Source organism: Rhizophagus irregularis, chromosome 2 (assembly GCF_026210795.1).
Source record: "Rhizophagus irregularis chromosome 2, complete sequence".
NCBI classification, from domain to species: Eukaryota; Fungi; Glomeromycota; class Glomeromycetes; order Glomerales; family Glomeraceae; genus Rhizophagus; species Rhizophagus irregularis.
The window spans coordinates 5,094,873-5,108,394 of NC_089430.1; the positions used below are offsets into that span (position 1 = coordinate 5,094,873).

Genomic DNA, 13,522 nt, shown 5'->3' on the forward strand with positions numbered 1-13,522 from the left:
ATCTTCTTGTGCCGAAGATTCACTAGTGTAGATATCATCCGTGTCATATTCAGTTGATTCACACTGGTCAAAATCTATGCTATCGGGTATATATCGGGCACCTATATATCGGTGACTAATCAGATATATATCGGGTATTTACATATATCGGGTACATATCGGGTACCCAATATGTCACCGATATATACTGGTATATTTCGGGCACCTATATAATCAGATATATATATATTTCTAATATATATCGGGTACTAATATTTGTATGATACATTTTGATATATCGATATCGATATTCTATTAGTAGAATTTGATAATCTAAATTTGATTAACCGTCATACCGGTCGATCAATCTATTTTTAATAAAAAAAAATTTCATATTCCTTTTATATCCTTACCTCTATTTTTTTAAGTTGCCAGACTCTTTGAACGAACCTGGGCTTTGGAATGTAAGTTGGAAAGATGCGGATTATTTTAATATTAAAGAAACGTTACTAATGTTTCTTTCTCTTGTTTTTTTAGGTTTTGGACTCCTTGGACTATCTCAAACTTTAGAATGTAAGTTGGAAAGGTGATTATTTTAATATTAAAGAAACGTTACTAACGTTTCTTTCTCTTGTTTTTTTAGGTTGCCGGACTCCTTGGAGTGAGCGAGAGCTCTGAACGGGTCAGGTCAGGTCGGGTAACCTATTCTGACCTGACCTGACCCGTCTGACCTGAAAATATTCAGGTTAATTCAGGTCACTTCGGGTAATCAGGTAACCTGAAATTTTTACATGAAAAAAAACTCCAATAGTATGTTATTTATGTATACAATTTATAAAATTATTTATATTTATTTTAAATACATTTTATTTTTGAATACATTTATTATTTTACATTAATTTGTTGTTAATAGTTTGGAACAATGTTCCAGTTGGTTCGATTCCAATAAACAACTATTAAAACTTAATAGAGAAAAAAAAAGAAACGTTAAAACGTTTCTCAAAGTCAATTTCAAACGCCACCCTTAAAGAAATGTTTGCCCATTCAAAGTGTCATTCCAGCAAGCTAAACCCTACAAGGATCAAAAAAAAGAAACATTAGTATGTTTCCATCTTTAATATCAAAAGAATTCCCTTCTCCCGGTACCTTTGCTGCATAAGTTCAGATTCGTAAGAGTCCGGCGTCCTACAAGAGAAAAAGGAAAGAAGCATTAAAAATGTTTCATAATTACAAAACACCACTCTCCCCTTCCCTTATTCCTTACATTCAAAGTCCGGGTTCGATTTGTTTCCAAGAGTCCGGTGTCCTAATCCTACAAAAAAAATAAAGAAAGAAACGTTAGTACGTTTCTTTAATATTAAAGAAAAAATTCCCCATTCCCTATTCCTTACATTATCCAAGTCCAGGTTCGTTTTCAAGAGTTTGGCATCCTAGTCCTACAAAAAAAATAAAGAAAGAAACGTTAGTACGTTTCTTTAATATTAAAGAAAAAATTCCCCATTCCCTATTCCTTACATTATCCAAGTCTGGGTTCGTTTTCAAGAGTCCGGCGTCCTAGTCCTACAAAAAAAATAAAGAAACGTTAGTACGTTTCTTTAATATTAAAGAAAAAATTCCCCATTCCCTATTCCTTACATTATCCAAGTCCGGGTTCGTTTTCAAGAATCTGGCGTCCTAGTCCTACAAAAAAAAATAAAGAAAGAAACGTTAGTACGTTTTTTTAATATTAAAGAAAAAATTCCCATTCCCTATTCCTTACATTATCCAAATCCGGGTTTATTTTCAAGAGTCCGGCATCCTAGTTTTACAAAAAAAAGAAAGAAACGTTAAAAATGTTTCTTAATTACAAAACAGTAACCCTGGCCTCCTTCTCTCACATTACCTTTATTGTGTAGGTACAGTTCGTCCTGGTCTCTAAGGGTCCGACGTTCTACAAAAAATAAGAGTCCGACCTACAAAAAAAAAATAAAAGAAAATATAAAAAAAAATGAATTTTTTTTTATATGATGATAAACCGAATATAGCAGTGTCGATTTCAGTTGCTTACCGAACCTAGATTCACGTTGCCCCTCCGGACTCCGGTGAATTTCACTTTAATCAAAATTTTTAAATTTATCCCAGTAAAATTCACCAGATGATTTCATATTACACAAACGCGTAGCACATATTTTATTTTTTGCTTTCTTGTAGTATTATTTCCAAAATGGCCAGCTTTTTCTGGAATTTCTTAAGGTAAGATTTTTTTATTTTCTTATTACTTCGCTAGTTTAATGTTCTTTTTCTTTATGCTAACTTGTTAACTTGTTTTTCAGAAAACAACAATTTCAAATAACTTCAAAGAGTTTAAGGTAAGACTCACTTTTATTACTAGTATTTTGCTATTTTATTGTTTTCTTTATTGAAAATGATACTAACAGTTTCTTTTATTTTCTATCATCCACTTTATTCCCTTTTCATTTTCTATATCCATTTCACTCTCTTTTTATTTATTTTCTATTATTTTTTTCGCTCCTTTTGTTTTTATTATTTCATTATTCCCTTCGCCTCCATTTTATTTTTCTATCATGATTCCCTTTGTTCTTATTTTGTTTTTAATTATCCTTTTCATTTATCATCGTCCCTTTTGCTTCCATATCGTTTTTCATCACTCCATATCGCTCCATATCGTTTTTCATCACTCCATATCGCTCCATATTGTTTTCCATCACTCCACATCGCTTCATATCATTTTTCATTACTCCACATCGCTCCATATCATTTTTCATCACTCCATATCGCTCCATATCGTTTTTCATCACTCCATATTGCTCCATATCATTTTTCATCACTCCATATTGCTCCATATCATTTTTCATCACTCCACATCGCTCCATATTGTTTTCCATCACTCCATATCGCTTCATATCATTTTTCATCACTCCATATCGCTCCATATCATTTTTCATCACTGCATATCGCTCCATATCATTTTTCATCACTCCACATCGCTCCATATTATTTTCCATCACTTCACATCGCTTCATATCATTTTTCATCACTCCACATCGCTCCATATCATTTTTCATTACTCCATATCGCTCCATATCATTTTTCATCACTCCATATTGCTCCATATCGTTTTTCATCACTCCATATCACTCCATATCATTTTTCATCACTCCATATCGCTCCATATCATTTTTCATCACTCCATATCGCTCCATATCATTTTTCATCACTCCATATCGCTCCATATCGTTTTTCATCACTCCATATCGCTCCATATCATTTTTTATCACTCCACATCGCTCCATATTGTTTTTCATCACTCCACACTGCTCCATATCATTTTTATCACTCCATATCGCTCCATATTGTTTTTCATCACTCCATATCGCTCCATATTGTTTTTCATCACTCTATATCGCTCCATATCATTTTTTATCACTCCACATCGCTCCATATTGTTTTTCATCACTCCACACTGCTCCATATCATTTTCATCACTTCGTTTTTCATTACTCCACATCACTCCATATCGTTTTTCATCACTCTATATCGCTCCATATCATTTTTCATCACTCCACATCGCTCCATATCATTTTTTATCACTCCACATCGCTCCATATCGTTTTCATCAATCACTCCACATCGCTTCATAACATTTTTCATTACTCCATATCACTCCATATCGTTTTTCATCATTCCATATTGCTCCACATCATTTTTCATCACTCCATATTACTCCATATCATTTTTCATCACTCCATATCGCTCCACATCATTTTTCATCACTCCATATTGCTCCATATCGTTTTTCATCACTCCATATCGCTCCATATCATTCCATATCGTTTTTTATCACTCCATATCGTTTTGCAACATTCCACTTCATTTTTTATCATCTCAATTCGCTTTATATTGTTTCATTTTGTTTTACATCATTTCATTTCTTTTCCATTTTGTTTTCATCATCCCATTTCACTCCCATTTTATTTTTTCATTATCTCCTTCAATTCCATTTTATTTTCCATCGTTCCATTTTGTTTTACATCATTCCATTTCACTCCCATTTTGTTTTTTGTCATCCTATTTCATTTTTCATCATCTCTTCACTTCTATTTCATTTTCATCATCCTTTTACTCCAATTTCATTTTTCACATTGTCCTTTTAATTCACTTTCATTCACTTCATCCCTTTTTCACATATTCATTTCTTTTCCATCATAAAATTATTAATTGTTAACTGAATTATAAAGGATTATATCTTATGCATTATTATAGGTTTTAAATTAATAAAAAACCTAAATTAAATGGTTAGTGAATGGGTGTAATGGTATATATAAGTAGGGTTTTGTATTATTTAAAGTGATAAAGAGTTTAACTTGCAGTGTAATTCTAGTATAAATAGCATAGTGAGTAGTACAAAGTTTGCATGAACGTTAAATGCATTTTTATTAATCCGGATTGACATAAAATCTATGGCCCAATCGCCCAATCAGAATTTGTTATTGTAATCAGGCGATTGATCACATAATTTAAGTGTTTATATTTCGCACTGTGTTTATTTTTTTTTTCTTTCCGTCGTAAAAACCTTTTTCTTAAACTTTTTTATTATTTAAAACAAACTAAACAAACTCTTTACTTAGTTATTATGAAATAATATTATTAATATTTTTTTTTTATTTTTATACTTAGAAATAAACATAAAGGTATATTTTCATTATACTTGTTTTTTTCTTTTTATATATATATTTTCTATTGACGTTCTAATATTTTTTTCTTTTCTCCCACTAATGTTTTCTATTACTAACATTTTCTATTAATATTAAATACTACTAACGTTTTTATTAACGTTCTCCTATTAATATTTTCTATTTTACTAACTTTTCTTTTTTACTACTAACATTTTACTAATATTTTCTATATTTACCACTAACGTTTTTATTAACATTTCCTTTTTTCTCTTATTAATTAATACACTTACTAATATTTTCGCTAATATTTCTTTTAAATAATAAACAGATATAACAAAAGCAAGCAAAGAGGTAATTTTATTATCATTGCTACTTTCAGTAGAACTTTACATATTACATAGTATAATTATGTTCAACTTTATTTGATTTTTACGTAACAGATAGTGTAAGATTTGTATTATTGCTTTTATATAAATAAATTTATAAATTTTAATAAAATTGAATTTCATTTAGCCCAAATTAAAATAAAAAAAAGAGATATAAATCTATTAGTTTTAATATGAAATTGTCAAACGTATACAATAAAAATATATATTACCAATATTTTACATATTTTACTACCCGATATATGTGTGTTAAATGTATGATATCTATAATATATATCACTGATATTTTACTACCCGATATGTGTGTGTTAAATGTATGATATCTATAAGATATGTCAATGATATTTGACTACCCGATATGTGTAAGATGTGTATATGATGTTTACATGATATGTCACCGTTTTTCTACATTTATACTACACATATCAGGTACCCGATATGTGTAGTATTGTTAAATATCATACACATATATTACATATATCATACACATATCAGGTACCCGATATGTACCCAATAGCACCAATTTTGACCAGTGTCAGCGACTTGCTCAACTTCAGTAATATGACGAAGTGTGCCTGTTTTTGACCTTTTTTTACGTGGAAGAAATACATATTGTTGTTCCTCATACATATCATTATCAGAATATGTATCAATAGATATTGTCGTATCTTGTGGTTCTACTAACGATATTGTCGTATCTTGTAGTTCTACTAACGGTATTGTCGTATCTTGTGGTTCTACTAACGATATTGTCGTATCTTGTAGTTCTTCTAACGATATTGTCAAATCAATCAGTTCTACTAACTCTTGAGACGTTGGAGCCTTATCGGAATTTAATGGTTCTAAAGAATTCATTTGCTCGTGTCTCTCCTTTGTGCGCGGATCAATCATTTTCCCATTACAATTGCTGCAATAGCACGGAACCTTCGATCTTGGTTTCTGGTCGTAAATTCGGCATAAGTTCGTTCAGAGGTTGAAGAACTCAGATTATTATATTCGTCCAAGATATTAGCAGCAATGCATTTTCTTCTCCCTTTATTCATTTTTTGATAAAAGTCAGATATGATAAAGTTGTAATATGTTTTTACGTTGAATAAAATTGTAATTATTAATATCAAATTTTTAGTGATGTCGAATTTTTAGTAATATTGTGATTTTTTATATTCCGTTTTTAAAGTGATATTGATGGTATAATTAAAAAAACCATACGAAAATTGGATGAAATAGACAAAAAATTGAACGAAAATTGAATAAGTATAGGAATTTAAAAATAAAACATACGTATCACCATACTATTTAATTTGATTTAACAGTTTCATTAATTGAAAGTCTAATTTGATGCGAAAGTTTAAGTCTGATTGATGAAAAAGTTTAAGTCTAATTTGATCTGTTTAATTAATTGAAAGTCTAATTTGATGCGAAAGTTTAAGTGTAATTGATCGTTGATTGTTGAGAGTCTAATTTGATACAAATGTTTAAGTGTAATTGATCGTTGATTGTTGAGAGTCTAATTTGATAGTAAAAAATAGATATAAAAGGTGGACCAATTTCCTCGTCCGTACAAAAAATCTCTTTCTTTTTTTTTTGAAAAAAAAAAACCAATAATGACTCATAAGAAACCATCAAAACCAAATACTCCTCCACCAAATATTGCTGAGTTGTCAACACCAGCACCACAAAATATTGCCACTTCGTCAACACCAACACCTCCAAATATTGCCACTTCAACACTGGACTTACGATCGTAAGCATCAGCATTACGAAATATTGCCATTTCGTCAACATCAACACCACAAAATATTGCTTCTTCAACAGCAACACCTCCAAATATTGCCACTTCGTCTACACCAACACCTCCAAATATTGCCACTTCAACACCGGCATCACGATCGTCAGCATCAGCATCATGAAATATTGCTTCTTCAACACCGGCATCATGATCGTCAACATCAGCATCACGAAATATTACCACTTCGTCAACACTAACACCACAAAATACTAATACTACAGTTTCTTCATCTCCCTTTAAACTCGTTATTCTGCCAGATATTTCAGCCTCAATAGGTCGAACTCAATCTCAATCTCAACGAAATTTAACGGCTTCAGATATTATTAAAAAATATCCTAATATTAATGTACCAAAAAGTTATCGTTCACATCACGAAGAAGGAGCACCAAGAAGTGATCGACCAAGTAATGAAGAAGCGGGTAAATCGAATTTGTTATTTTTATATTTTGATATTTATTATATTACATCTGTTTGTTACATATCCTTATAATTTAAAATAGGTAATTTTGAGTTAGGAAATTTAAAAAAAGAAACCCTTCGACTACAGAACGAATTAAAACAAGAAAAGTCCAAAGTAGCTGGAATGAAACGAAAAATAGATAATTTAGAAGACCATGTTCGTAGAATCGAGGAGGAGAACTCCATGTTACGGGATTTTAATGAAATTTTTAGTAACGAATCGAATGAATTATGTGAAGAAAATAAAGCTCTTCAAGAAGAACTTCAACAATCCAAACAACTTCACATACCTCGAAAGATTATTAATCCTCCGCAGCAATATTCACCAAAGCGTCCCAATAAAAGATTAAAATCGAGAGAGGAATCTCCTGATGAAGTTGCCGCTACAGATGCAAGAGTAAGAATTTTACAAGACTATTTGCAGCCGAATTGTGTTAATGTATATATACAGCTTTTATTATTTTATTATTTCCTCTTATTGTTTAGGCTGAAATGAAGAACCTCTTGAAAGGTCAAATACCCAAAGAATATCGGTTGGATTATGGTAAGACTTTCAGTGAACAGACAGCAAAGATATACAAAAAATTGATACCTGAATTAAAGAAGTTGATGAGTGGACATTATAATCTGTCGGTAACCCAATTGTCAGACTGGTTACGATCGATGCACAAGCATAAAAGAGATAGACAACGGAAACAACAATCAGGCCAATTAGACAAAATAGATCAAAGAATGCACGTAAATGCGCGATTGTCCGAAGTGAGGAGTATTTTATTTTAATACACTTCTTTTTTTTTTAGTCATTTGAAATTAATCTTTATATATTCGACAGAAAAAAAATAGACGAGTAAAGGCCGCAATAAAATTATACGAAAGAAATGATGCCAACATACAGGAATTCGATAAAGATGAATTATTACCAATGCTCCTACAGAATGATTGTCATTCGATTGAGCAATCAGATTCCGAAAACGAATCAAGACAGAAATTGCCTAATAACAAGCGGTTCCTGCATGTATACGATCGGGAATGGCGTTCGAACAAGGTATTAAAGTGATTATTGCTATTAACCTATTTTAATATTTATTCGATATATAAAGTTTATCTTTGTTTTAAATAGTTAAAACACCTATTACGAAACGTATTGGACCCTGAAGCAGAATATATTCAACACGCAAAAAAGCAAAGAGAGAGAATTTATGATGATGACATGTATTTTACGTCTAGTGAACCTCTCAAGAATACGCCCGAATGGGCACTCGATAAAGCGAAAATGTACGAAACTGATGAACCAACGAAACAAATAACGTTAGCGAATATGACGCGGCTGATGATGTGATTGATGATTTGATTCAATCTTACGAAGATTGTGAGCCAATGGAGCTGAATTTAACGGAGCCATATTCAGATTTCTTGTTAAATTCAGCGGAAATGAATTCGATTAGACCCGAAGATTTGGATGAGATTGGTGAAAGTTCGACGACAGTAAGTTTAATTGTTTTTAATATTTTTACATCGCAAATATCGCTAATTAATTTTGTTTATATCATATTAGCAACAAAGAGCCGAAAGGAGTCAAAAAGGCAAAGAAAAAGCCACAAAAGAAGCAAAAGAAGACGAGGAAATTTATGAAATCTTTGAAGCCGACAAATATAATTAGTATATTTTATATTTCTTTTTTTTGGTTGGTTTATTGGGTTTATTTTTTATTATATGGTATTATTAGTATATTTTATATTTCTTTTTTTGGCTTAATATGGTTGGTTTATTGGGGTTTATATATTATTATGTACATGGGTTGATTTATATAATTATATTACTATACGTCAATATATATAAAATATAAAATAAACGGGTTTTATTTGCTTATACTATGCTTTATTATTCGTCCTTGAAAACTCTATTTATCAATAATATTCGGGTTACATATAGTAGTCGAATATGGTTTTTTTTTAGGGTCGAACAAATATGTAATAACGTCCTAATATAGGTCTAATTTTAGCCGAATATCCTTTCCGAATTTGAGTCTAATTTTAGCTGAATATCCTTTCCGAATTTGAGATGATTGGCACCCTAAATGCGCCCGAAAATTCGACCTTAATTTGACACAGGTTAGATTGTCATTTGACCTATATTCGACCTGGTCAAATTTAGGTCGAATTGTCCTATTTCGACCAGTGATCGGGTACTTATATATATAGTATACCTATCAGGTACCTGATATATGTATGATATATATATTAGTACCCGATATGTGTATGATATGTGTATTATTTGTGTATGATTTTCTACATTTTGAGTACCCAATATGTGTAAGATATGTGTAGGATAAATCATTTTTTTACCAGTGCTCTTTTCCTCTTTTTCTTTGTAGCTCACCTTCTCAAGTCGTTCATTGTCACCCACTTCCTCTTGTTTATGTTCTACTTCTTCAGCAATTTCTCTAAGAACTTTATCAATTATATCATCGTGAGTTTTCACATGATTTTGTAGAGAAGCACGACGACTGAAGACTCTTTCACAATGTGGGCACGAGTATATAGCCATTTTTTGAAATTGATTTATGGTGAATAAGTTTTTTATTTGACGCTAGCAAAGTAGGTTAATTTATATAAAAACATTAAGGTTTTTTACATGTTGATTTATTATATTAACTTGTTTAACAATAAATTGACTATGTGCTTTAATAATATTAACAATATTTAACAATACAGTATTGCTTGACGTATTGCATGGTTTACACAATGTTAACAGTTAGTGATACTGATTACAATCAATCAAGAAATACATACATTAAATTAATCAATCATCGTGTCATTTAAATATTTAGGTAAGAATATCAAATGATACCATCAGTTAACTGCGTAATGATACTGATGAAAATATTCACATTTAAGGTGTCAACAAACACAACAAACATCATAGAAATTAACGCATAATTATTATTATTAGTACTTTTATGACGAATAAAATAAAGGATTAATTAATACAGTAAACTGGAATGTCCAAAAGCAAAACCGAGCATTGGATGAAGGTAATTATATTTTGTTAGAAATTTCACTTGTTAAAATTTACATCCTCAATATTTACAATTTCCTGTTAAAATTTTCTCTCTTCTTCAGATTTAATCTCTTTCTTCTCTTTATTGCTCACCTCTACTAGTGCTCCGAAAAAAATCTGATCTGATCTGGGATCTGCAGATTTGATCCTAGCCAGATCGGTTCAGTTTTCAAAATTTTGATCCGTAGATCAGATCGGATTTAAAAAAAATTTGATCCGATCAGATTCAGATCAGATCAGATCAAACACGAGAAAATCTGATCCGATCTGAACAGATTTCAGATCAGATTTTTTTTTTAAAACCCTTTCCTGGACGAACGGACGCCGGATGACCAAGATTTAAAAGAATGAACTAGGTAAGTTCGTTTCTTTTTTTTGTTATTTTTACTTGAGGGAACTTAATTAATGGTTCCCTTCTTTTTATTAGGAAGCCTGGATGAACGAAGCCTAACGACCAGGATTTAAAAAAAAAGAACGAACCTATGGTGAGTTCGTTCTTTTTTTTAAGGTTTTTTTTTATTTTTTATTTAAGGGAACGTAATTAACGTTCCCTTTCTTTTTTTTAGGAAACCTGGACGTGGACAAAGTCATTAACGACCAGAATTTAAAAAACGAACGAACTATGGTAAGTTCGTTTCTTTTTTTAAGTTTTTTTTTTTATTTTTACTTAAGGGAACATAATTAACGTTCCCTTTCTTTTTTTTTAGGAAACCTGGACGTGGACGAAACCATTAACGACCAGGATTTAAAAAAGAACGAACTATGGTAAGTTCATTTCTTTTTTTAAGTTTTTTTTTTTATTTTTACTTAAGGGAACGTAATTAATGTTCCCTTTTTTTTTTTAGGAAACCTGGACGTTGTCACCCCCGTCTGCCACCCGGCGGTAAACAAAACTTCCATGCTTTAACGTATATTCATTCTTCACGAAACATTAATATTCTTGCTTGGTTTAGTTTTATTACTACTTAACTTTCAAATTGCGATAGCTCTCGCCACGATATTTCATCCTTTCTCTTTCAAATTTACGATAGTTCTCTTTACGAAAGTTTATATTTTATTCATTTCATAATTCTTGTTATGACATTAAATTCACCATGAATTTGTCCAATTAAAATTAATTAAGCGAACATTACAATAAAGTTTAGGGCGAACCTATTACCTTTAAAATAACATTACGCTTTACTAACAATTAATTAAACAAAATTACTTTTTCATCATAAGAAAATAGTAACAAAAACAATCGAAACAATTAATTTTCATATAAAGGGTATTTTATTTATTCTTCATAAAATTCACAATTAACTAATTTACTTAAAGTTTTACATCATATCTGACGACTGTGGAATTCACCTCCCATTCCGCTCCTATTTAAACCAACTTTCTTATTCTTTCTTTTCTTACTTCTTATTTCTTTCTAATATTTTATGTTATGTGTTCCCTTTTATGCGCTATCTTATATGCTATTTATATATTATCTTTTCTAATATGTTATACTATTTTAATACGCTATCTTTTCTTCAAAATAATCTTTCAAATATTATGTCGTAAAGATATAATCCATCTTTTGTGGCTGTGCTATCTTTTCTTTAAAATAAAATAATCTTTCAAATATTATATCGTAAAGATCCATCTTTTGTGGCTGTGCTATCTTTTCTTTAAAATAAGATAATCTTTCAAATATTATATCGTAAAGATCCATCTTTTGTGGCTGTGCTATCTTTTCTTCAAAATAAAATAATCTTTCAAATATTATATCGTAAAGATCCATCTTTTGTGGCTGTGCTATCTTTTCTTCAAAATAAAATAATCTTTCAAATATTATATCGTAAAGATCCATCTTTTGTGGCTGTGCTATCTTTTCTACTGCGTCTCGTCAGCTATTCTTCTACTGCGGCTGCAGTTCATCAATATTTTACATGTTTTTATTTTTTTGTTCCCTTAATTCGCTATCCTTCCTTTTTATATGATTTATCATTTGTGGCTTATGATTACTCCTCCTAATTGTTCTTATTGTTGAACTTGATAAACTGGTTGCTAAGCCACATCGATCAACTCCCTACTTGATCTATTGGTTCTCCGTTAATTATTTAATAAACATTACATCGTGTAGATCATTCCTTCTCCTAAAAGTTTATCCTTTCCGGTTAATTTTATCCAATCATGTGACTTTCTATTGTTTGATCTTTTATTCCATATTATTCCTCCATATTATGCGATTACTTCAGTATCTATGGCTACAACGTGGACGAAGCCATTAATGACCAGGATTTAAAAAAAGAACGAACTATGGTAAGTTCGTTTCTTTTTTTAAGTTTTTTTTTTATTTTTACTTAAGGGAACGTAATTAACGTTCCCTTTCTTTTTTTTTAGGAAACCTGGACGAACGAAGTCATTAAGACGTTAATGACCAGGATTTAAAAAAAAAGAACGAACTATGGTAAGTTCGTTTCTTTTTTTTAGGTTTTTTTTATTTTTACTTAAGGGAACGTAATTAACGTTCCCTTTCTTTTATTTTTAGGAAACCTGGACGCGAGACGAAGCTGAACGACCAGGATTTAAAAGAACGAACTATGGTAAGTTCATTTTTTTATTTTTATTTTTATTTTTTACTTTAAGGAACGTAATTAACGTTCCCTTTCCTTTTTTAGTACAAGGACCAGATCCGAACCAGATTCAGATCAGATTCAAATCAGATTCAAATGGATCTGAACCAGATTCGGATCAAATTGAACCAGATCTGATCAGATTCGGATCAGATCAGATCTATTAAAATAAAAATCAGATCGGATCAGATTTAAGCTAAATCTGGTCTGAACCGATCTGTTAGGAGCACTAACCTCGACTAGTTGTTCTGTTCATCGTTTAATGCTTTCATTTCTAGCTGTCCATAGTTACTCATCATGTCTACTTCATCAGCAGAAATTCAATTTGAAACATCACATGATTTCGTAAGGATGAACAACAATTAATACTTTTTGCAATGTGATGAATAACAACTAATACTTTTTTGCAATGTAGGTGTTGAAATTCAAAGTGAAGAAATGAATCAGATTTGTCGTTGCAACACGTGACATGACTAATACTTTTTTGTGATGTGGGCATTAAAATTTGAATGAATCGTTGTAATACGTAATATTGTGCCACAATTTAGTCTTAAAGTAACATCTAGTTAA

At 30.8% G+C, this 13,522-nt stretch overlaps 3 protein-coding genes across 3 annotated transcripts; 1 reads left to right on the top strand and 2 right to left on the bottom strand.

The window, feature by feature from the left end:
* Window positions 1-5,521: 5,521 nt before the first annotated feature.
* OCT59_012449 (uncharacterized protein) lies at window positions 5,522-6,084 on the bottom strand (the record flags this gene model as incomplete). Its single annotated transcript, XM_066134476.1, has 2 exons — window positions 5,522-5,863; window positions 5,944-6,084. The coding sequence occupies 2 exons, from the start codon at window positions 6,082-6,084 to the stop codon at window positions 5,522-5,524; spliced, it is 483 nt and encodes a 160-aa protein (XP_065989738.1).
* Window positions 6,085-6,645: 561 nt separating this feature from the next.
* On the top strand, window positions 6,646-8,949 carry OCT59_012450 (uncharacterized protein; the record flags this gene model as incomplete). The annotated part of the gene is made up of 8 exons (XM_066134477.1): window positions 6,646-6,785; window positions 7,188-7,249; window positions 7,331-7,686; window positions 7,776-8,027; window positions 8,122-8,334; window positions 8,410-8,501; window positions 8,603-8,774; window positions 8,845-8,949. 8 exons carry the CDS (start codon window positions 6,646-6,648, stop codon window positions 8,947-8,949), a joined length of 1,392 nt encoding a protein of 463 aa, XP_065989739.1.
* A 2,937-nt stretch (window positions 8,950-11,886) lies between these two features.
* Window positions 11,887-12,186, bottom strand: OCT59_012451 (uncharacterized protein; the record flags this gene model as incomplete). The annotated part of the gene is made up of 1 exon (XM_066134478.1): window positions 11,887-12,186. The coding sequence occupies one exon, from the start codon at window positions 12,184-12,186 to the stop codon at window positions 11,887-11,889; it is 300 nt and encodes a 99-aa protein (XP_065989740.1).
* Between the last annotated feature and the right edge of the window lie 1,336 nt (window positions 12,187-13,522).